At 30.0% G+C, this 25,333-nt stretch overlaps 1 protein-coding gene across 2 annotated transcripts in view; it reads left to right on the top strand.

Annotated features, from left to right (window-relative positions):
* Nucleotides 1-25,333, top strand: part of LOC142324777 (uncharacterized protein ZK1073.1) — a 214,934-nt gene that overhangs the window by 45,599 nt on the left and 144,002 nt on the right. The window contains exon 1 of one of the 2 annotated variants that reach the window (XM_075365754.1): nucleotides 24,985-25,115. The exons of the other annotated variant lie outside the window; for it this stretch is intronic. Within the exon in view, the coding sequence (XP_075221869.1) occupies nucleotides 25,092-25,115 (24 nt within the window). The 5' untranslated portion in view covers nucleotides 24,985-25,091. Of the gene's footprint in view, nucleotides 1-24,984; nucleotides 25,116-25,333 lie in introns of those variants that run through there. 2 annotated transcript variants of the gene reach the window in all.

Here is a 25,333-nt window from a genome sequence, read left to right as displayed (position 1 = left end):
TTAAATTAAAAATTAAACCAATAATAAAATAAGATCGAAAAAGTTTATAGTAATTTTCAACTATATTAGTGGATAAATAGGTTAAATATTAAGATGAGTGCATAAACCGACGGATTAATGTAACACTAACACCAGCTGTTTTAATTGCGATAAATATATCGATATAGTTTTACTGCTTTTTAATATGTGAATACATTAATTTTTTTAAATAGTGTAAAAACATTTTACTTAGATTCCAAGTACAGTCGAATTTCAACTGGGTGGGTTGAAATTATTTATAGTAATGTAGGTGTATAGTTATATTGTTTATTTTAAAGGTACTGTCAGTTGAGGTTGTATTTACATATTTATGGATTGATTTGACGAACTGTCTGATGAACATTTTGAACATATTTGCAAATGCCTGTGCAGGTTGAGGTGTCGGTTGCTAGGCAACTTGGACGCCGCCTGTTTGACGACACTTGAATGTTCTAGTAAATAACCTAGTATATTCTTATTTAGACTGTGCAGTACGTTGTATGAACGTAATATTGTATTACGATGGTGGAATGAACTTTTTATTAAATTAAAAATTTTTAATCTTAACATAATTTACAATTTATATAATTATTTAAAGTAAAATATTTATCAACACATAAAAATGTAATAAATAATACTTGTACAATATAATATTCTTTAATTAATAAAAATACAGCTCGCTATATCGCGGTTTAAAATAAGTACAGCCCTGAAATACTTGAAAATATGTACTTAAGTATAGACCTGAAAAACAAAAAAGAGCAACAAAAACAGTACCAAGAAGCGTGCCAAGAAATGTGTTGAAAATAGTGGGCTCATTTTTTAACATTTATTATAAACTGGTACGTACAATGCACCTTGGTCTACTGTATTGTTTCTAAATAAAATTCAAATTTTGATACATTTTTTATTGTTTTAATCAACTTATCTTTTGTTAAGAATTAAATTCTTTATAAATCTGGTTTGTTAATTTAATGTGTTTATTACCTATTTAACAATTTCATTGTACGTGAAACATAAAAAAACAGGATTTTTTACCCCAATTATTTTGGTTTTAACCACAGATTTCTCAAAAAGTACTTCGGATACGGTTCTGCGACCTATTTTATTCGATGTATCGGGTCAAAAACCATTAGAAATCATTAATTATGTCCTTTAATTTAACGTCCTAAAAAGTTCAGTACGACCTCATTTCACCAGGGTAGCTGAAATCTGATCGAAAACTTTTACTAGCCATAATTCGCAAACGAAACGTTTTAGGAAATGTTTATAAAATATTTTTCCATTATTTTCAATAGCGGAATAAGTTATGAGAGTCACGGTAGAACTTCGTGATACACTTTGTATAATAATAATTTAGAATTTTGAGTTTCTTACGTACGATTATTTATTGGAGGAAAAATACAAAATAGTTTTCAAACTTTTAAACGTTATATAATTATTCGGTTTTTTTTTTTAATTTGATAATTTTGTTATTAAACGACGTGAAACTATAGTTTGTATCGAGGGTAACAATATGTTACTTCATATCCAATTTTAAACTAATGGAAATAATTTTAACAATAATTAAATTATTTTGTCTCTGTTAGTTTTATAACTATTATTAAATAGTGTAGCTTTAATTTTTTTTAATGTTTTTTTTAAAAATAATTGAAAAAGGTAGTTGTTATTGTTAACTACTTCTTTGCATGACAGTCATCCGTTCGGTGGATTTTAAACACGCAACTGAATTCGTTTGTTTAACAATTCAGTAATCGGTATCCTCTTTTTTCATAAAATACTATATATTATTTTAAATTTAGTCGCTTTTTTCTGCGTATTTTTCATTTCCAAAGGCAACTTATAATTTAATTTTTACTTCCTTTTACGAAGTAAAGGAAGTATTGTGATTGAGAAAAATTTCGGTTTTTAAATTTCAATGGAAATATCCATTTTGACAATCCCTGAATCCATTTTGACTAGTTTCGGCGTGACGTCAGCACGAATGTGCGTATGTATCTCGCATAACTCAAAAAAGATTAGCTGTAGGATATTGAAATTTTGGATTTAGGACTATTGTAATATCTAGTTGTGCACTTCCCCTTTTGATTAAAATCTACTGGACCAAAAGTGTTCAAAAAAACCCAAAATTTAAACAAATTGGATTTTTTATTTTTTCTTACCTACAATAATAAGCCTTCATTGAGAGCTTTTTAACTACATGTCGTAAGTGGTACTTATTTTCATTGGTTCCAGAGTTATAGCCAAATAAAATTTTTATTAATAAAATATTTGGATCTTACACGGGGAAGGCAGATCCGTTCGAATCAGACTTCATCTCTTTTTCTTAACTTTTTTCGTTTTTAATCACGGTGTTGGCCCCTAAATTACCTTATATCTACAGAACTATGGGACCAATTTTCACCAGACTTGGTCAGATTATTTCTATATATGAAGCATTGATGAAATTAAATTTTCAACTTAAAAGGTCAAGGGGTGAGGCTGTATAGCAAGGTCACCCCTCAGTATCTCTAATTTTGTTCATATTTTTCTTAGGCACATTTGTTAAAGATTAAAAAATATCTATATTTGTAAAATAAAGGTTTTTGCAAAATCGCACCCTCCATTCCAAAAAAATGTAGTTGTCTTCTATATTGTGGCGTCACAAGTGACCGGTAAAATTAAATAAATTAATAATAGTTAAAGTGTAAAGAAATAATGCAGTCTGGCTAGATCTTGAACTTGATCGCCCGGTTGATTCGGTGGCTGGTGCGTTGAACCTCGCGGTTACACCAGTTTGCCGACCGTACAACCGAAATTTGTTCTATGTAAGTTGTGAAATGACATTAATTTAGTTAGTGCCGATCATCGCCGTTAGTACCGCTACACCCGCGCGAATTAAATACGGTATGCGCGCGTGTCCTTTAGTTAGAATAATTGAATTAAATAAACAAAAAAATATTATATTTAAATAAATTTATAAATATTTTTAATTAGCTTATGTGTGTAAGCCGTGCATCCGAAACAACCCACAGTTTTTAATTAATAAAATATTAATGTAAATATCCGAGCGGTTTCGGAGTCTTCTCCATCATCAGAGCTTCTTTAAGGTTATTAATTTTGTATTCATGTATATAATTTTTTTATATATAATTATAATTAAATTGAAATTAAAATTGTTACGTTTCATAATAGTCGATTGTTAATTTTAAAATAAGTTATGAGTTAATGAAAATGTTCCGTCATGTCCGCAAGATGTTAACGACAACTATCTAAATAAGATCTATCTATAGATCTATCTAAATAATAGAATTGATATCTATCTAAATAAGATATCAATTATCTAGAATCAGTGATTCCAACTATGCGCCACGGCTCCCCGGGGCGCCGCGGTCTCTTCGCAGAACAATTTTGGTCACAGTTACACAAGGAAAAAGGAAAATATGGACCTTATGGGTTCTGTATCTTAAATTTTACTGAAAGGGTAGGTACATTTTTTCACGTAATTTATAAAATCCCCTTTAGTTAGATAAATTATATATTGTCTTATTCAAAAAACAATAAGGGGTTTTTTGGATCAAAATCCTTGTTTTATTTTCTTATATTTCTGGATTAGAAGTCACATACTTGTATGAGTTAGACCATTTCGATGGATCAACATCCATACCATATCAATGTCAGATTGTAGTGTTAATATGGTTGGATTTTTTTAGGGGTAGTGGGATGTCAGCCTAATGTTTTTTTTTTTTTTTTTTTTTTTTTTTATACTGTTATCCTTTTGCTTGATATCATCAGATTGAATTATAGGAATGTTATGAAATATTGCACCATGATAATATCTGAATATGGGTCGTTGATGCCATATAACTTTGGATATTATTGATCGATGGAGTGTGGAGTGCGTCTCCATAAATCCCGTATCTCAAAATTCTACTCAAAAAGAAGGATCATAATTTTACTTAATTCTGTACTTGTATACTTACATACTTTAACGTTTCATCTTATTTTCCTCCTAACTAATAGTCTGTCAAGACCGAAGTCCTTTTTAGTTACAGCTGTGTAATTTTACTGGGATAATTGTGAAATTTATACCGGTTTTTCAACTCTTTTCTGTTTTTCTTCTTCTTTTTTCAGGGTAAATCTTAAACTTAAAAACAATTGAAGTTCGGGATTCGCATTTTTAATCTGTATATTTTCACCTTATTTTCTATGCATAAGCAAAAACTTATTCACAAACGTTCGTGTTGGTGCGCGCGCGCACACACATACACGCACAAAATTATACTAAGTTCGTTACATTAATACATATTCTATTAAAATAAAAATGTATTATATTTATTTCATAATTTTTCGTAAAATAATTTCTGTATACAGGTCATGTATACGACAGGTTTTGTATTCGTAGACGAAGAAAATTTATTCGATTAGTAAAGGAAAAAATTGAAGTGTATTATATAGTTAATCATAGGTACAATTACAAAACTGTAAAATTATGCACGGGGCAAACAAAAATTATGTTTTATTAAAAAAAAACATATTTAGATATCTAGACTAGAACGTTTTTATTTCAATTACTATGATGGTTTTTAATCTATAAGAGATACTGAACAGTATTTTAAAATTCAATCAATTATTGAGTTAACAAATTTGTTAAATCAGGTAGGTTTAGCAGATTCATACGAATTATGAAATTTTATCAGTGTATATAATTTTGTATCAATTTATTACTTTCCCGTCTATATAGCGCTATAGTACAGCTACAGCTCTAGAAGGGAAAGTGTTGCTAGGAGTACAGTATGGGCATATGCGGTTTTCATCGGAACTTGACGTTTTGATACCAAAGAAACCCAAAAAACCGGATGGAAATTTTCCGGATGTTAATTCGTATGTGCATGTGTGTCAGTGTTGGCCTCTAAATCACATTATATTTCCAGAACTACCAGAAAGAAAATTTTTTTTGAAAAATCACACCCCCACCCCAAAATTGTTGTAGTTGTCTGTGACGTCACAAGTGAGCAGTAGATTTAAATAAATTAATAATATTTACTTATAATAATTAATAATACTTATATACCATCTCGGTCAGGCGTGACATTTCTCACACGCTACAAAAAATTCATCTCATCATCTGAAGCAAATACCTAAGTGGGTCCCGGAGGCTGGATCTCGAACTCGATCGCCCGGTTAATTCGCTACCTGGTGTGTTAAGACTCGCGGCTACACCAGATGCCGACCGTACAAGCGAAATTTGTTCTATCTAAGTTGTAAAATTATATTATTTTAATTAGCGCCGACTGTCGCCGCTATTACCGCTATCCCGCGCGTATTAAATACGGTATGCGCGCGCGTTTTAGAATTAAATAACCGAAAAAATATTATATTTAATGAAAATTATAAATATTCTAAATTAAGTTTTGTGTAAGCCGTGCATCAAAAACATCTCGCAGTTGTGGGACTTCCCGGAACGCGGCTTTAGTCACGTGACGGTAAAGTCCTAGAACTGTCAATTTTTTTTTAAAGATCGCTATTTCGCTGATCTCCGTGGTCGAGTGGTTGACACATCCTTCTATCGTTCTGAAATTCTTGATTTAGAATTCCGATTAGGTATCGCATTTTTTATTACTTTACTACTCGTACTAATATTCAGAGAGAGTATCTAATCAACAAAAATTCGTTACATCTGAATCCCGAAATTCTAGAAAAAAAGAATAGAACCAATAGACATAGTTATAATTTATTTTTACAATAGATTATTAATTTGTTCACAATTTACTTAATACATTTTATTTATTCATTTTATTTTAGACAAAAATGTACGTATAATTTATTTTATTCCTGGTGAATTATAAGATAAAAATGTTACTTTTTTTTAAAAAAAATTCAAGTGAAAGTATTTGGATTATTAATACAGTACAGTCTGAACTTAACTCCTAAACTTTATAATATATTTTATCAATTACGAATACTTATATTATTAGGGGGTTTTTTTTTATTAAATAAATAAAATCGAAGTATCACTTAAAATAAATGACTGAATTTTGAAAGTTATAATTGTTATTCATTAGTCTTCCTTTTGTATTCATGATTATAGAACATTAAAAGAGACGATTTGAAGAATACTTTGACGGAGCGCTTTTTACTTACCCTCTTCAATTAATCCACTTAGGTCTTCTTTTATTCTTTGTACCGAAGTATAAAACCAAAGGTCAAAGACATTAGATACATAAAATTTCTGGACCCAGAATTGAATAAAAGAAATCTCAATTGTTATTTTTGTTTTTTTTTGAAATATATTATTTAAAATTATATTTTACTGTAGAAATATATCCTGTGAAAATTTATCATATTTATATATACAGTACCATCCCTGTCGCGGCTTCGCTCACATTATATGATTACTTATGTTTCCCGTCGCGATCAAGGGATATTTAGCCGGTCATGGCGAACGAAGCGAGCCATTCCCGTCTAGTCAGAGGGCTTGGACTCTGCTATGTTCATTAAACTCATGCTGATAATAATAATAGCTGGTTAAATTAAACCCTGTTCAATGTTTTAAAAATATCAGTGTATTGTAAATTTCTTTAAAGCAACAGTTTGATCAGTACCAAAATTTTGAGCGATCTAAGAATGTGGGTTTCAAAACTGTTGACCTCCAACTTAAAAATATTAGTTATATTTGGTTACCCATACTTCGTACGACTAAAAATATATTTTGTACGGTTTTTAGCGTTACCTGACAAACATCACGAGGAAGTGGGCCGTACTTCTTTTCTCATTTCTTTTAAAACATTTTTCATTTACTACTATTTTATGTTTTTTAATCAAGTAACCGGAGGAAGGTGCAACCAGTCTCGTCGTACATACATTAACAGTAGCCGCGTTATTGGTTGAGTCGTACCACTGTACACCGTCACACCTCTTAAAAAGTCGAAACTGAAAATAAACCGGAAAATTGTTTTTAGGTATTTATTTGAAGAGTATTTACAAACCCTAATCTAATCACTATCTCGTTTAGTATTTACTCGTAAATGGGAAAGATTTGCAATCTTTCAAAATTTTTTTATCTTTCTATACCCTTTTTAAGTATACCCTTTTTCGAGTTCCGAAAAATCTAGAAGTTCGTTTTTAGATATTTACATGAAAATTACACAACCAAAAATCAAGCTGATATTTTCAAAAAAATTATAAATTTAATTTTTACTCCATTTTAACCCTTTAAACTCGCAGTTTTAAAAGTCCTTTCTTAGTGCGTACTTATACCGTAAAAAGAACATGCATACAAATTTTCTTCAATTTATCTTCAGTAGTTTTTGCTATACGTTGATGAATCAATCAGTCAGTCAGAAAGGTCAAGTTACTTTGCAGGTTCAGATTTATACATACATACAGCTTTTATGTATATGTACAAGGCATGCTTTTAAAGTAAGTACCTTTTTGAAATTCCGCTGCTCCTACACTGCGGTTGATATTTCAGACATGCGCACTGTGTACCCGCATCTGTTGGCAAGCCACGGACTCCATTAAGGAAATATTCGACTGTGTTTACGTTTGCTTGTGAGTATTTAAAATGCCTCTGCTGATCGAGAATCCTGCCGATTGTGAAATACGTGGTGTGATTCGTTTTCTTATTGCTAAAGGCGTGAAAGCGGCTGAAATTCATCGTCAGATTAGTGAAGTGTATGGAAAAAACATTTTGAGCGATGGAATGATACGAAAACGGGTTAGAGCTTTTAAAGATGGCTGTCAGAATGGTCATGATGAGGAACGGAATGGACGACCTTCTGTCACTACTGAAGATTTGGTGCAGAAAGTTGACGAAAAAGTGAGAGAGAACAGACGCTTTACGATTTCTTCGCTATCTGAAGAGTTTCTTCAAGTTTCAAGAATTGTTGTCTATGAAATTGTGACCGAACGCTTAATTTATCGACGATGATGGTGTCAAAGCGACCGTGTTGCAGTGGTTTTTAAGTCAGGGGGCAAACTGCTATGACGACGGTGTTTAAAAGCTGGTTGCACAATACAAGTGCCTTAATATTGATAGAAATTATGTAGAAAAGTAAATTAAAGTACAGGCTATCACGTAAAAATAAAATTGTTAAGAATAGTATGCTTGTTTTATTTTAATCTCAAAACTGTACTTACTTTAAAAACATGCCTCGTGTATGAGTGACATAAATATAGGCTGTTCATACAATACGGCAATCCTTAAATAACTTTTCAATCGTTAAATACTGAAAAATGAAATGTTCTTACCTTAACCGATCTAATTTTTGTTTAAAATTACAGTATTGCATAATTTTTTTTGAGACGACAAGAATATAAAAAAAAAAAGTTGGTAACAGTAAAGTTGTAATGAATATAACCAATTTAACTGCACAAATGGGATAAAAATTAATTAATGTTAAAATATTAGTTTGTAATAACCAATTAATTAAATTCTAAAGCCAGTAGTTATAAATAATATTCACGTTTCACCCAAAAATTCGGTTGTATTAATGATAAAACAGCTTCATTAAAGGTAAGTTTTTACACAGACGCTCGGTCCGCTCCCATAGTCATTGAACCTAAGCGTCTGTTCTGATTCACTCAATCTAACCTTCACTCTCAAACTTTCTCTCTCTCTCTCTCTCTCTCGCTCTCTCATATAATACTAAGCTGTATTGTTCCTATCCGTAATCTAGATTATTTAATTTCCTTCACTTAGTAAGAAATTCCACCGTGCAAACTTTTTTTTTGTCTTCAGTCATTTGACTGGTTTGATACAGTTCTCCAAGATTCCCTATCTAGTGCTAGTTGTTTCATTTCAGTATACCCCCTACATCCTACATCCCTAAAAATTTGTTTTACATATTCCAAACGTTGTCTGCCTACACAATTTCTTCCTTCTACCTGTCCTTCCAATATTAAAGCGACTATTCCAGGATGCCTTAGTATGTGGCCTATAAGTCTGTTTCTTCTTTTAACTATATTTTTCCAAATGCTTCTTTCTTCATCTATTTGCCGCAATACCTCTTCATTTGTCACTTTATCCACCCACCTGATTTTTAACATTCTCCTATAGCACCACATTTGAAAAGCTTCTAATCATTTCTTCTCAGATACTCCGATTGTCCAAGCTTCACTTCCATATAAAGCGACACTCCAAACATATACTTTCAAAAATTTTTCCTGACATTTAAATTAATTTTTGATGTAAACAAATTATATTTCTGACTGAAGGCTCGTTTCGCTTGTGCTATTCGGCATTTTATATCGCTCCTGCTTCGTCCATCTTTAGTAATTCTACTTCCCAAATAACAAAATTCTTCTACCTCCATAATCTTTTGTCTTCCTATTTTCACATTCAGTGGTCCATCTTTGTTATTCCGTGCAAACAGTTTTTAATTATTCATAATTTTTTGTTTCATTTGTTGGATATATATATAATTATATTTTTTTTATTTGTTAAATTAAAATGATCACTATATAACAAATAAATATTAAATAGTACTATATAAAAAATAATATAAACATACAAAGTAAAATAAAAGATTCAACTTTTAAATACCGGTGAACGCTTGCAGATAAATCGTGTCCTTTTTTTAATTTGTATTATTTAAAATACTATATTATTAATAATAATATTAGTATTATTTAAATATTATAAAAGTATAATATTTTATCAGAAATAAAATTTAATAAAACAAACTTTGGCGAAAAATATAGTATTTAAGAGAGGTCTGATTAATCATACATATAGTGTAGTGTTAAATTTTTCAAATATTGTTTTTTTGTTCTGACTCGTTCTGTTTATGAAATTTATATAAACGTAAAAATATAATGTAACTATTATTTAAAAAAAAAATCATATATACATAGGAGGTTTGTTCAGAAAGTAACCGAGTTTAATTTTTTTAATGTTTATTGTTAATTTTACACATTATTGGTCTTTGTTTCCACTCAAGTACTGCCCTCCCCTATTCACAAACTTTTCTCTGCGGTGTTTCCACTTCGCATTCGCAAAACAGTCCTGGATATCTATATTTGAAATGGCTTTTAAGGTCCGTGACGAATTTGCTTTAATGTCATAAATAGTTCAAAACGACGTCCTTTCATCAACGATTTTAATTTTGAAAATAAGAAAGAGTAAAAATGTAAGCAGTTACAACAAAGAAATCCACGCACTATCCTTTTTACTTCCTTGTTCAAAGTATGATAAATATTGTGATCGCGTTAAATTTCAGTTTTCAAATTTCAACGGAAATATCCATTTTCACCATCCCTGAATCCATTTTAATTAGTTTCGGCGTGACTTCTGTACGTACGTATTTATCTCACATAACTCAAAAACGATTGGCCGTAGGATGTAGAAATTTTGGATTTACGACTGCTGTAACATCTAATTGTGCACCTTTTGATTGCAATCGACCGGACCAAAAGTGTCCAAAAGTTCAAAATGCAACATATTTGGATTTTGGACTTCTTTTTAACTGTAGTAATAAGTCCTCATTGAGAGCTTTTCAACGTTATATCATAAGTGGTACTTATTGGTTCCAGAGATATAGCCAAATAAAATTTTAATTAATGAAATATTTGGATCTTACAAGGGGAAGGCACATCGGTTTGAATCAGACTTCATCTCCTTTTTTTTAACTTTCTAATTTAAATATATTGATTTAATAATAATTATTAACCTCTGATTGTAAAAACAGTTTTACAATAAATAATAATTCAATAACAAAAAAAAGAAAAAAATATTAAAAGTTATTAATGAAATAAAATTTTATATACTTATCATTTAAAAAAAATGAATTTAGTAGGCGTACATGGAAGTCATATGGTGTCTACATCAGATATTTATGTTGAGTGATTTCTTTTAGTAATATACCAAGAGGTGTCAACCGCAACCATTTTGATGATTAGAAGTGTTAAAATTTAGCTATTAAAAAAATCTTAGCCTTAGTAAAATATAGATAAAAATTATTGATAAAACAATTTATAATTTTTTAGAATGCTTTTCTTAAAAAAAAAAATACATGTGTGTGTACGCGCGCGCGCGTGCGTGCGGGGAGTGATTGAAAATGTGATTCACATTCTCAATAGTTATCGTCTTAAAATATGTGTACTATTATTTGCTCAATTTCCATTTATTAAATTGCATCTTTTATTTATTTCAGCATGCGATGTCTTTAATTAACCTTCATTTTAAAGATGTAGTAATACACATACCACTGTAATAATACGTTCTGGTAGTTCTTATTATACTCAATAATTTGTCCATAAATCTTTATCTGGTGATTGTTGCAGAAAGACATGGTCAATTCTTTTTCCTTGTATTTATTTATTATAATCATTCGTTTTATCTTTCTTTTATTTGTTACTATTGGGTAGTATTTATATCTTATATTTGTTCTTTAATTGTTAATTAGTTTTAAATTGTAATTTATTTTTGTTTCGTATGAACTGGAATTATCGACACACTTTTCCGACTATAGCGATGTATGCTGCAATAACATTAACGGGAAATTATATTGATCGGTCAAAGGAAAAAAAAAATTAAATCCGTCTTATTAAAGGTTTGTGCTTTAAGGAGACATTAAAAAAAATTAAATAATTTGCGAAAAAAAAAATTACGAGCATATTCCTAGTTAGAAGATTGAAATGGCATTTTTACACTACGATATGATAACGCTTCAATTCCTTTATCTATATGATAATTTATGACAACAGATTCAGAGAAGTACACAATTTTCATTGTTAACCAGCTGTCAGTATTGCCAACCTATAAAATGAAATTTTTAAAACACGAGTACTGTTTTAGAAAACTAATGTACTGTTTCCAGATAAAATTTGAATTTTTCTAACTTTTCTTTGTCTTATTCAACTTATCTTACACTATTTTTTCAGAATTAAATTGTCTATATGTTTGTATAAAAGTTTTATGTGTTTATTACCCATTTAACAAATTTATTGTACGCCAACCATAAAAAGGGGTTCGAGTTTTTTTACCCGAATTTATTGGTTTTCACGCCAGCTTTCACAAAGACAACTTCTGTTAGAATTCTGGAACTTATTTTATTCGATATTTTAGGTCAAAAACCAAAAGAGATCACTAATTTTTCCCCTTAATTAACTTCCGAACGAAATCTTTTACCAGCCTTAACTCGCAAACTAAGCATTTAAGGACATATATGAAATTTTTCCATTATTTTCACGAGATAATAATGTATGAAAGTCCCAGGAGAACTTCGTGATTCATTCTGTAAATTTGTACAACCTTCTTGATAAAATTTGGAATCATATCAGTTCTGTGCAAGAATCTTAACGAAGTTTTTTTTTATTTTTTAGTAAACAGTTAAATTGCAATTACCTTTTTTTTATATTTTTCTACTGTATTTACATGTTTTTCTCATTTATGTCGTATTAACAGTCTTTCATATGCCACCATCACTTATTTAAGATTATTCATTTATTACACTTGAAAACGAACGTCATTCTTTTATTTGTATTAAAGACTTTTATTTAAAATATGTGTAAATACAGATATTTATTTTAACTTTTGTTATTAATGAAGAAAAAACGTGTAAAACGTGAAATATAAGCAGGAATTGGTGGGTGGCCGAATTGTTGCCACGCGAGCACGTATGTAACTCTCCAAGGGACGAGCGCTTGAAGGTTTATTTTTATCGGCTTTTGTATTATTGGATAGTTACTAAAGCAGTCTCGGAGAGCGGTGCATATTAAACAAAACTTCGATACTGAATGAAGAATGTGTGTTTTCATTGGTTTAATTTTTATCGGCTTTCATATTGTTATTGGATAGTTACTGACTGGCGGTGTATTTTATGCGTAATCTGCGATATTGAATGTCGTCTTGTGTTTTCATTGGTCAATAAGACTAATGAAAACACATTGGTCTGGTCGATAAGAGATTACTCCCACCCTTGATCACATAATGAAACGTGCTTTGCAGTAACTGGTTACTTTTTTATTATAGTTAGATTGCCGTGTACTGAGAATTTTTATAGTGTCTGATTTTTCTCAATCGAGTGTCCGACTTCAAACTGACGTGTGCTCAGCATTTATGTTTATGCAATCTCCTTTGGTAAAATGATCAAATAATGTGAATTTTTGCTTAAATACTAATTTTTTTGCATCTACTTATCTCAAATTTATTAGCAAATCGTATTAATTTTTTTCCAGCGTAAAAAAGAAAGTGAATGATCAGAATTTCGAGGAGCAATTCTTCATGAAATGGTGGATGGGAAAGCAAGGATTAGGATATTAATGAACCAGTTACAGGTGAAAGCAGGAAACAAAGTACAAATGGTAATCAAGAATGAGCTAGAGATGGAAATCGAGAGGTGGTTGCTGTAGGAAATAAGGAACAGGTTGTTGATCAGAATGACTGTATTGTCAGCGAACATGACACAGATTCTGTGATCGATGTTTCAGGAGGTGGTGAAAATGTAGGGATTGATAAACATGGAGAAGTAGATGAGAACGTTTATCTGAGTGAATTCATATTTAGATGGTCTAAAGTAAAACCGAGAAGAAATGTCTGAGTTGCAGCACATAATAAATTACGAATTGTTAACAGGCGTAATATTCCAAATGAAAGTGAAATAGGAGTCTGAAATAAATTATTCTCCTATTTCATATTTTAAAGTGTTTTACTATATTAAAAAGTAGTTAAAGTATAAAAGTTGTTTTAATAGCATTAATTCAGAACAATAACTAAGATTAAAAATTTACTTAAAAATGATGTAAAAGTAACAAAAAATTAAGGAGTGTAAAAATGACGTCATCTCACCGTATGTGTCGGTGAAACGTCACCTCATCAACTGAAGGTTATTCTTTATAATCGGAGATAATGGTATCTACTATCCAGTAGCTTTTTCATATCTACTAATACGCAGTATCACACGTTCAGTTTAAAGAAATCGTTTTGGAAAGATAAAGAGTGCATAAAGAACTTGCCTACATAAAGTGTTGCAGAAACTTGCATAAAGTGTTGCCATAAGAATGTGGCAACACTGTTCCTCCCTTCACTGATGTCTTCAGTCACTTTAACTCGTGAAATAAATTATAGTGTGTATTTTTTTGTTTATTTTTTTTTTTTTTGAAAGAACTGCTTAAATTAATAAAAGTTTTGTATAAATTAAAGTTTGTGTAAACAATTTGTTAAAATTAATAAACTGCTTAATTTGTATTATGACGTTAAATTAATTATTATAAACATTCAATTCAATTGAGATCCATTATTAATTATTTTCTTTCCAAAATCTACTAAATTATTTGGAAATATTAAATAAATAATGGTAATTTTGTTTTTCTTTTTTTTATGTTGTGTATAATGTTAACGATATTCAATATTACATTTTTTTGTTGTCTACTTTTCATAAGATAAGCACTTAAAATATTAAAAGAAAATCAAAATTTAAATAGATTAAGGCTCTAATATCGAGTAAAAGTAGTAATTATGGAAAATGTAAAGCATATTATTAAATTATATGGAACATTATAATTTACATCTAGCAAAGTTTAGTCTAGACTTAAACAGTTAAGCTGACCTCTTTATGCGATCCATTTAATAAAGATATTGTATGGATCATTACTTTACTGTATTATACGATCTATACTGAATTAAAACTATATGCTGTCAAACTGTCGTCGGTAATGGAGGCGTCGGTGGTTGTTTGAAATTAATCAATATTCTTGATTATTTAATTCTATACTAGCTGTATAGTTATTTGTGTAAATGTATTAGTGCGTGCGCGCGTTATTTGAGTTAAATTAAAATCCTCATTTCACGTTACATTTATAATATAATAAAATTTAACAAGCTATTATTACATGTAGTGACAAATTTGCATGTTATTGATAAAGTTTATTATTTTTCTGTATTTATTTTATATATCTGTATGTGTTTGTGTAAAAGTGTGTAAAGCAAAGTGTTCTAGAAAACCTCTTTAATAGAGTGAGGTATAATATATAGGTTGTCACATTTTCTTCATATTCATTTTGTATTTCCTTTTCTACTTAAAGAAAAGAAAAAAACAATAATAAAATACCATAAAAATGATGGTATAAATAAATATTAGTTAATAACTTTTAAATTATTATTTTTTTAATTGAAATATCAAATTAAACCGCAAAGTCCCTTTCTATATAAATAAATAAATATGAATTTTTTGTCATTTGCTTTAATATTTAAATGAATGAAAAATACGTAAATTACACACATTCTGTTCCACGTTGAACGATCAAAGTCGTAAAAATAGTATCTAATAACAGTTTTCAGGTAATCAACATTTCTTACTCCCAAGTGACAGATTTTTATTTTTCCGTCTAGATAGCGCTATAGCATAGCTATAGCTAGCTCTAGAAGGAAAAGTATTGTAATCGATTCAATTTGAGCGTATGCGGTCTTCACCCGATCTTGACATTTTGACATCTAAAGAACCCAGAATACCCAAAAAAAACTGGATAGTAATTTTCCGGATGTTCATCTGTACACATGTATGTTCGGTGTTGACCTCTAAATTACCTTATATTTCTGGAATTCTGGACCGATTTTGACCAAACTTGGTCAGACTACTTCTATATATGGGACATTAATGCCATTAATTTTTAATTTAAAATATCAAAGGAGTTAGGCTATAGAGCAAGGTCACCCTCAGTATCTCGAGATTTCGTCTAATTAAAGTCATATTTTTCTTAGAAACATTTGTTAATTAAAAAATAATAATATTTGCAAAAAATAAATTTTCCAAAATCGCACTACCACCTCAAAAAATGCTGTTGTAATCATCTGCTATGTTGTGACGATGTCACAGACGAGCGGTAGAATTAAATAAATAATAATATGTAAAGTGGAAAACAGTAACTCGGTCTTACTGAGTCTTGAACTCGATCGCCCGGTCGGCTCACTACCTGGTGCGTTAAGCCTCGCGATTACACCAGTCTTCCCACCGTACAAGCAAAATTTGTTCTCCGTAACTTATGAAATTACAGTAGTTTAGTTAGTGCTAACCTTCACCGGTAGTATCGTCACACACGCCTACGGTTTGCGCGCGCCTTTATCTAGAATCATTGAATTAAATAAACGAAAAATATTATATTTAAGTAAAATAACAAATATTTTTAATTAAGTTATGTATGTGTAAGCCGTGCATCAGAAACAACCCACATTTGTAGGACTTTTCCGGAACGCGGCTTAAGCCGCATGAGTTTCCCATACAACACAATTGTAACAAAAGTTACAATTGTGTTGTAACTTTTGTTTCATTGAATACGGCCAAAATATATTGTCAAAGGTCGTTGCGTCTCGTCTTTTAGACGGTCATTAAATTTCGAAACCTTTACCAATCCACCGCCCTTAAAAATCTTCATTTGAATAGTCCTTTACCGACTGAGTATAACAATTAGCTGGATCTCCTTCTTGCTGGAAAATACAAATTAATTTCATACTATTCAATCGAAGATGAGAATAAAATAATTTTCAAACATGTTAAGATACAAAATGCTGTTAATACTTCTTTCAAAAAGATAGTACTTCTTTCTTTCATGGTAGTGGGTAGTCTGTGATTTTCACATAAAAATGGGAGTTTTTCTTTCCATCAGGGATATACATTCCATGACCTCTTTCTAGAACAAATGGCACATTTATCAGAGAACATTGGGAAAACGCCTTAATAGAACTTTGCAACAAGTTTTCTTTATTAACACGAGCAGGCTTAAAGTGTTTTAATCCAAGATCTTTTTTCCTTGTTTTCTGAAGTGTTGAACAAGAAGTATTTAGCTCTGATTACCTTTTCCTGTTCAAGGGTGAAACAGGATTCCTCAACATCAGCTTTATTCAAGTGGAAGAAGAAGAGATCGTTTCAAATCGAGGATAATGGAGATAATTCGGTGGTTTTTTTACAATTTCGGAGTGTTAAAATTCCTTAAAAAAACCTTGAACGAATCTATCTCTTATATTTTCATAGTTTTTATTTCAGTTTGTACGCTCAATAGAAATAAATCTTTCTTCAACTGAATATTCGCTTGTGTCTGGAATTTTACCTTAAAACTGCACAAATCAAAATTCTGACTGAACTCTTGAAAATTATATCAACTTTTAACAAATCTGGCAGTTTACTGAATTAATGAAATCGGCCGATTAACAATAGCATGATAACATTCAGTGTTACCAACCTGTTTGTTTTATTATGGAAAAGAAAATTTTTGGCCACTATGTATATACGAATCCCTTGTAACAAACTATTTCCAAGTAAAGATGACAAGAAAGAAATCTTCAAACTATTTATATTTTCATAATCTAAATATTTGTTTAATGTGTATTTCACTTAAGTTATTTGGGAAATAATTACTACAAATTTACCAGAGGAAATTTCTTTACAGAATTAAAAATTGGTAATCGTAATTGGTTCATTAGATCGTGTGTAAGACTAGAAATGCTAAATAAAAAATGTAGAGATCCGAGCTAGAGTTCTTTTTTTGAACTATTTAAAAAAAACATTTAAAAAAAAGTATAGCAATCTTAAAGAGTCTTTTAAAATATATTTATTGAACATTTTGTATACTCTTGGATCTACTCAATTTTATTTGAACTGACGTATTCTTTTATTTATTTTTTTTTATTTCAAATTGCTTTTCAGAAGGTTTTATTCTAGGTGTTTCTTTTATATTATTTTTCTTATTTATACGTATTTGAGCTACTTGATTTCGATTTTAAGCGATTTTTTTAATAGAATTCGTACTGTATATTCTTTTTTCCTATAAAACCAATTTGTGGTGTGAGTAACTGTAAAATAGAAAATAAATGTTCTTCAATTCATATAACTTTTGTGTAGTTCTAGAATAAACTCATTGTAGATTGAAAATTTCCTTCTGTATTAATATCTATCTATATGTATTTTGATAAAAATAAGTATCTTCATGGATTTTTTAAAATAAATTTATTCTTTATTTGTTAAGTTATTTCATTATTATGCATTTATTTCTTATTAAAACTATTCATTCTAAAGAAAATACGTGTTAGTAGGTGTAGGAATAAAAGAGCTATTTACGTTTTTGAAATATCGGATAATATTGATATGAGTTGAAGCTTAAAAAAGGGGTAATTCCTCTTCAGAAAAGAGCAAAAGAGGGATCCGTTTATATCCTTTGCTTTTTAACTTAAGTATAAAACAAGCAATCAAGGAATTGACGGAGAAATGTGGAAGCAGAATACCTATTTAAGGAGAGAAAATAACAATGTTAAGATTTTATTACATTTTTTTTCAGCAGAAAAAGATATTAGAATTACTAAAATTAATTAATTATCTAGATATTAAATTATCTAGAAGAAATAGCCAGTTTGAAAATAAGTAAAAATAATATAATTAAATGTTAATGAAAAGAGGATAATAACGGAATATTCCATAAGTTAAGGATGTCACTGCAGTTTTCCCTCGATACATATAAAAAAATATTTTTAATTTCTCTTACCAACGGGCTGGTCCTGCACCGAAGCATTGCGCAGCCATTGTGCGCGCGCTATTGGCGAGGTTATATTCCGCGAATTTGCCGCAACCGTAAATACGGAAACCTTACCTTAATAGAAATAAAGTGTTCTAATCTTAAATCATAAACAACTAGTAATAAAAAAAAACCGGTAATATACGATAAATCCTTACTAGAAATATATATAGATTAAATGATTATTTTATTTGCAGTAAGTTATTCATCCTATATTTTTTTCGTGAAATATTGAAGTTTGTTTAATAACCTCCGGAACCACCGTTAGGTATTGCTTCAATGGATGAGATAAATGTTTTGTAGCGTGTGTGAAAATGCCATGCTTGACCGGGATTCGAACCCGGTAACTCCGGATGAAAGCCCAGACGCTACCACTCGCGTCACAGAGGCCGGCTGAAATATTGAGTTTATGCTCAGTAATACTAACTTAACACAATTATATTTTAAACAAAAAAAATACTGAACTGTCTAATTTTTTGCTAAAAATGTTGTCTGTTTTTTTTTTGTTTTTTTCAAATTCATTAAACTTTTTATTGCAGGGTGCCATTGCTATGTCATGTTGACGTCTAAAATTTATGGAACGTGTTAGAAAACTTGCTCATTATATGTAAACTAAATATTTCTTTCAGCGATTTGGGATAAATTGGTGTAACTGAAACATCGTTGTCATCATCCTTTTCCACCTCATTTTTCTTCGTTAATTTCTTCTTTTTCTTTTTCTGAGAGTTCTTCGTATTTAGTTTTCAGAAGTTCTTGAATATTTAATGTTTCAATTTCATTGAAACATTCGCCTTTGATTTTATTTGGTAGTGATACAATATCCAACATTATGTCAATTAAAATAAGAGCAATACCTTTTAAAACACAGTTTGGCTAAAATTTCCGCCAGCAAACATTGATTATCGACGTTTTAATCTCATCTACCGAATTCTTTTTGCTGATAATGCATGCTGCGATGTAATTTTTCCACCGTTGAATAAGTGAGAAAAATGTATCAGTAGTGCTATAATGGGCCACTGCGCCACTAGTACCCCCAGATGCCGCAATAGCGCTAGTGTTGCAGCCGCCATTTTGGATTTTCCCTTTTTCCCTGTAGGAATTACCCTTTTCCCAGAGCGGGATATTTGAAATTCCACAGGGCTGCCAACTTGAGTATAATATATTCGCTTTGAATATTATTTATAATAATTAATTCAAAGGTTGGTACCAACAGCGGTACCAACCTTTGAATTAATTATATATATTAATATATATACATAGTTTCTTTAAATTTATTAATGAAAAATCATAATTTTTTCGAATTTTTGTGACCGCTAATAGTGAGGGATTATTTTATTTTAGTTGTAAAATTACAAAGGAAACATTCAAGATTGAGTAGACTTTGTATATATATATATATATATATATAAATTAGATTCTGAAGAGTAAGGAAACAACTAGAACATATAGAGCAGAAAACTGAGGATTTAGATGTGATAGTAAAGTGCTTAGATTAAAATATTAGCATAGAACAGTAGGAAATGGTTAACAGCATTAAATCAATGATATAACTTGTTTAATAAATAAATCGATTAAATAATTTAAAGAATATTGATAATTACAGGCTGACGTCCGATTACATTACACTATATTTTTCCCGATAAGAAGTTAATTTTGTAATACGCAAAAAATGACAAGCCTGTATGGGATTCGAACTCAAAACTTTACTGATAAAAAACTAATATTCCACCAAATAGATTTACAGTGGTTGTGGTGCTTTAAAATGGTAGCTTTAATAACTTCCCGTAATATCTACGGAACAATTGTTTTGACAGATATTTAGAACATTTACAGAAAATGGATTGTAAGCACACTGAAATATCAACCCAAAGAGAGGAGAGACACAGGAAGACCACGTACCAGATGGAAATAAGTTTTCCTGTCTGAAGATTCACCAGGAACCTAATACATGAAGTGAAGAAGAAGAAAACTATTATGAAATTTATTTTGGTAGACTTACAGATTTTTAACTGTTTTCTAAAAAAAAAAAAACAGCAGGATTTCATTTCATTCCATTTATCCTGGGTAGCTTGACATAATGGAACGCTTGTTATTCGTGTGAATTGCTACGTTGTTTTTGAAAGTAACTTCTGTTTCAGATCGTAATATAAACATTATGAAATCTAACAAAAAGAGAAATTGGAAAAAAATACTTTCTTTTAATTACTTATCCAAATTATTGACATAAATTATAAAAATTATTTGCGGAGTGATTATTTAAACATACTGAAAATTATTTAGCAGTTATTCATGTATTTATATTACGTATACTTATTTATATTCACTCGCTTAAATTACATTTATTTAAACTTAATTACGATTACCTATATTGATAAAATAATTTCTGTAGCGTATTAAAAATGCCGAGCATGATTCCCATTCGAAGTCAGAATCTTCTAAATGAACCATCCCACATAGAGGTCGATGATGTGTGTTTACAACTGATATTAAATTAAACCATTGCAGTACCATGCATTTTGTTCACACTTGTAGTATAATACGATGATATACGGAGATACAAGATGCAAGCCGCACAACACTTATGTTTCCCTCATTGCATATGGTTTATAATAATATTATTATTGAAACTCGTTAACTTAAATTCCATTGTCGAATCTTTCTGCAAAGACACGATTTTGATCCATGTGCATGTAATAATTTTTAAATTATGTATTAATTAGAACATTCTAGCGAGGTGTACAGCTGAGATGTCCTGGTTTGCTAAAAACAGGAAAGTCCACGAATATTTAGGTTTATGGTACGTCAAGGAAGAAATACGTTTTAGTTTGAAATGCGAACTTCGATTAAATTACTGTGTAAGGATGAGGATGTAGAAGACTTAAGCAGTTACACGTTTTGGACCTTAGTAACTATATAGTTCATTAGACTGCTGAGTGCTGTGCATTAAGTAATCAGTCCTTTATTCCTCTTATTTCTGCTTCTGTTTTCACTTACATTTTTCTTCTTTTTTTTCTTTTTACTTCCTTCTACGAAGTAAAAAGGAAGTATTGTGATCGCAAAAAATTTTTCGGTTTTCAGATTTTAACGGAAATATCCATTTTGACCATACCTGAATCCATTTTGACTAGTTTCGGCGTGACGTCTGAACGTACGTATGTAACTCACATAACTCACATAACTCAAAAACAATTAGCCGTAGAATGTTGAAATTTTGGATTTAGGACTTTTGTAACATCTAGTTCTGCACCCCCCCTTTTTTGATTGTAATCGACCGAACCAAAAGTATCCAAAAAAGCCCAAAATCCAAAAAAATTGGATTTTGGACTTTTTTCTTAACTACACTAATAAGCCCTCATTGACAGCTTTTCAACGATATATTATAAGTGGTACTTATTTTCATTGGTTCCAGAGTTATAGCCAAATAAAATTTTAATTAATGAAATATTTGGATCTTACAAGGGTAAGGCACATCGGTTCGAATCAGACTTCATCTCCTTTTTTTTTAATTTAAATATATTGATTTATTAATAATTATTATCTTGTGATTGTAAAAAAAAATTACGATAAATAATAATTCAGTAATAACAATAAAAAAAATATGAAAAAATATCAGAAGTTATTGACGCAATAAAATTTTATGTACTTTTCATTTTAAAAATTGTGTATATGTAATTAAATAGGCGTACACGGAAGTCAAGTGGTGTTCACATCGCAGTTTTTGGTTTATTTTTTCTTTTCTAAACGTTTCATCACTCTGCCATTCTTGTTATTGTTATTTGTTTTCTATTATACTTCTGAAAGTACAGTCCTTGAAAACTATCTTGTGTATGATTCCATGTTCTATTCTCAGAAGTTCTATTTAGCACTAGTATTTAGGAATCTCAGTGTGCATTCCTTTTTAACGTGATATAATTTACTTAAGTTTCCTACAAAATGTAATCGATTGTAAATAAAAATTAAAAAAAAAGAATGTATCCATTCTGGGTGTCCCGGGTTCGAATCCCGGGTAGAAATGGTATATTTTCATACGCTACAAAATTTAATTTCCAAATTCCCACTAACAAGCTTTACAAAGCTTCTTTGTTGAGTTAAATAATTAATTCACCGAGTAAAAAGAGAAATAAATAAATTTATTGTAATTTCATTTATTTGTTTATCATTATTTTTATGTAATTTTCTTTAATTGCGGTTTTATTAGTAATATTCATTCCGATTTATCAGGATTGAATGAGAGTGTAAATCTTTTATACTTATAGATTAAGTTATATTAATTATAAATTAATTAATTATATTATTACTGTTTCCGATTATTCCCCTTAAGGAGAGTGCGTGAAGCGTGAACTTGAGCCAATCATGCATGAATTTACTTCCTTCTCTTTTCTTTTATTCCCAAAATCTTTTCATTCGTTCACTATGTTTCTTCTTTCTTTTCTCCATCCGTCATCTTCCTATCGTTTCTTTTTTGCTCTTGTTCAATTTTCTTATTTCTAATTTCATCCCTAAATTTCCTTCTCTCCTTGAGTTCTTCTTAGATGATCAGTCGTTCCAGGTCGTCTTGTGTTTCTTTCATCGAAATGGACTGTAATATACTTGCATTGACGATGTTGAAAACTTTCTTAGCTAGTCTGTCTTCACCCATCCTCAATAAGCGTCCATAGAATTGTAGACGTCTTTTTCTAAACTTGTCGGTGATGGTGTCTCCTTTCAGATAATTCGTTTGTGGGTCGTTTGAGCCAGATTCCGTCTCTGAGGACGGTATAGTGCATTTTCTTGAGGATTTTCTGTTCTTGCTTCTCGATTTCATGAATTCTAGTCATTCTTCTGATTACTTTGCTGCATACAAGGCCTCCGGCAGGACATCTGTGTTGTAGTGTCGTAGTTTCGCATTACGAGATACTGTCCTTTTGTTATAATGATTCCATGTAAGTTTGAACGCCTTTTGCAGTTTGAGTTTTCTTTCTATTTGGTTATTGTATTCAATCAGTCCCATGGGTCGGACGGTTTCTCCCAAGTACTTGAAGTGAGATTTTGCCGTACTGTATTTGCAGCGGGAGTTTTCTAGTCGATTTTGTATATGTATACTGCGACTTTTCATAAGTCCGGTTTTAAAGGATATTTCATATAGTTACTCCAATGCGGAAATAGCTTCATTTTTGCTATCTGTTAATATAGCCAGGTCATCTGCAAAGCATTTCACGGTAATTCTATTACCTTTATTTTTTCCGATTTAGATGCCTTTGACTTGCTTCACCAAAACGATGTCGATCAAAAGTGGTGATAAGCGGTTCCTTTGTCGGACGCCTGTGTAAATTTCAAACGGGTTTGAAATTTCTTTCATGAATTTGACTTTTGAGGTGGTTTCTGATAATGTTTTCTGGATGATCTTTGGTCTTTCTATCGACTCCTAATTCGGTATAATATAATATCTTTATATTATATTATATTTTAATCCTTTATATTCTTCTATGTGCTTTTAAGTCAAACAATTATTTAAAAAAAAAAATTGTTTATTCATTATAATTCTATAAATAATCAAAATCAATTGTTTATATATTTTAAGTTTGAAAGAAGATTATAACAGTTTTTAAACTGGAGTTTTTAAATCTAATCTAAAACAGCAGCTTAGAAAAAAAAAATGTTACGTTAATTTTAAAAGCACGACATGATTTTAAATGATTGATTATAAGGTAACTTAAATTGTCCTTGATTTTTTTATGTTAATTAATTAATTTTTTTAGAGACTAAACTATTCTGCAGCCTTAGTAAGATCTATTTTTATTTTAAATTCATCATAAGTCATATTTAGAGTTAAAATAATTTATGCTTGTTTCTAGGAATCAAAAAAAAAGAAAAGAAATTACGTTAAATTTTTATTACCATAAGAAAACCAGTGGATAATTTTAGTGAATTATTTTTAATCAAAATTTTTAACTGGATTTCGGCTTAGGTTTTTGGGGATATATTTATTTTTTAAATAAATTACTAAAAAAGTATGTTTTTAACTTTTTAACTGAATTTTTTTCTTATAATCTGAAGTAATGATTTTCTAGTCTTTTGATGAATTAATGTTTCGGGTTCATTTCGAAATCTACGTACTTTACATGTTATTAATTTATTCCGTATTATTTTACCTAATTCATAAATTTTGTATATATAAGGTAATTCAAAATTGTGTACACCTTTTGATCAGCTAGATTTTAAACTATTTTTTTTTAGTTGTATAAGTACGAAAACTTCATGAGTTCATTGTAAAATTTATAAAGAAAAAGTTTATTAAGGGTAAAGTTTAAAGTTTTGGTCGAGGAAATTAACCTGAAAGTATTTTTGTTGTGGCTACTGTTCTTGTTATTATTTTTTTCCTTAAGTTGCCAAATCATGTGATCAACTATAACATTTTATACGAAGACGTACGTACGTAGTATGTAAACAGGAGGCGGGAGTAATTGTAGTTATGCGCATGCTCATCAAAAGGGTGGGGCGGTAGTCAACTCCAGTTTAGTGCGGATCTTATTCTGGACAGCTCGCACTTTGTAAAAAAATTACTCTACGTTCAAACACAAGTACAAGAAGAAGATTTATAAAAGAACAATATGAGTAAATCGACTGATTGTACGGTAAAGAAAAATGAATGTTGATTCCTTTTTTCCTATTTTATTCCTTATTATCCTAAATTTTTTCTTTACGTCATATATTATGAATTACACACGATTGTTCATAAATAATATATTGATTATCAGCTAAACCTGTTTATTATATTTTAAAATTTAAATACAAAATAATTTTTTTAAATTTATTTTTAAATATCCGTAAAAAGTAATATTATTGTTTTTTA

This window comes from Lycorma delicatula, chromosome 5, assembly GCF_047948215.1.
Source record: "Lycorma delicatula isolate Av1 chromosome 5, ASM4794821v1, whole genome shotgun sequence".
NCBI classification, from domain to species: Eukaryota; Metazoa; Arthropoda; class Insecta; order Hemiptera; family Fulgoridae; genus Lycorma; species Lycorma delicatula.
Note: the sequence above shows the minus strand (reverse complement) of the source record. Positions and strands in the feature narration are given on the sequence as shown.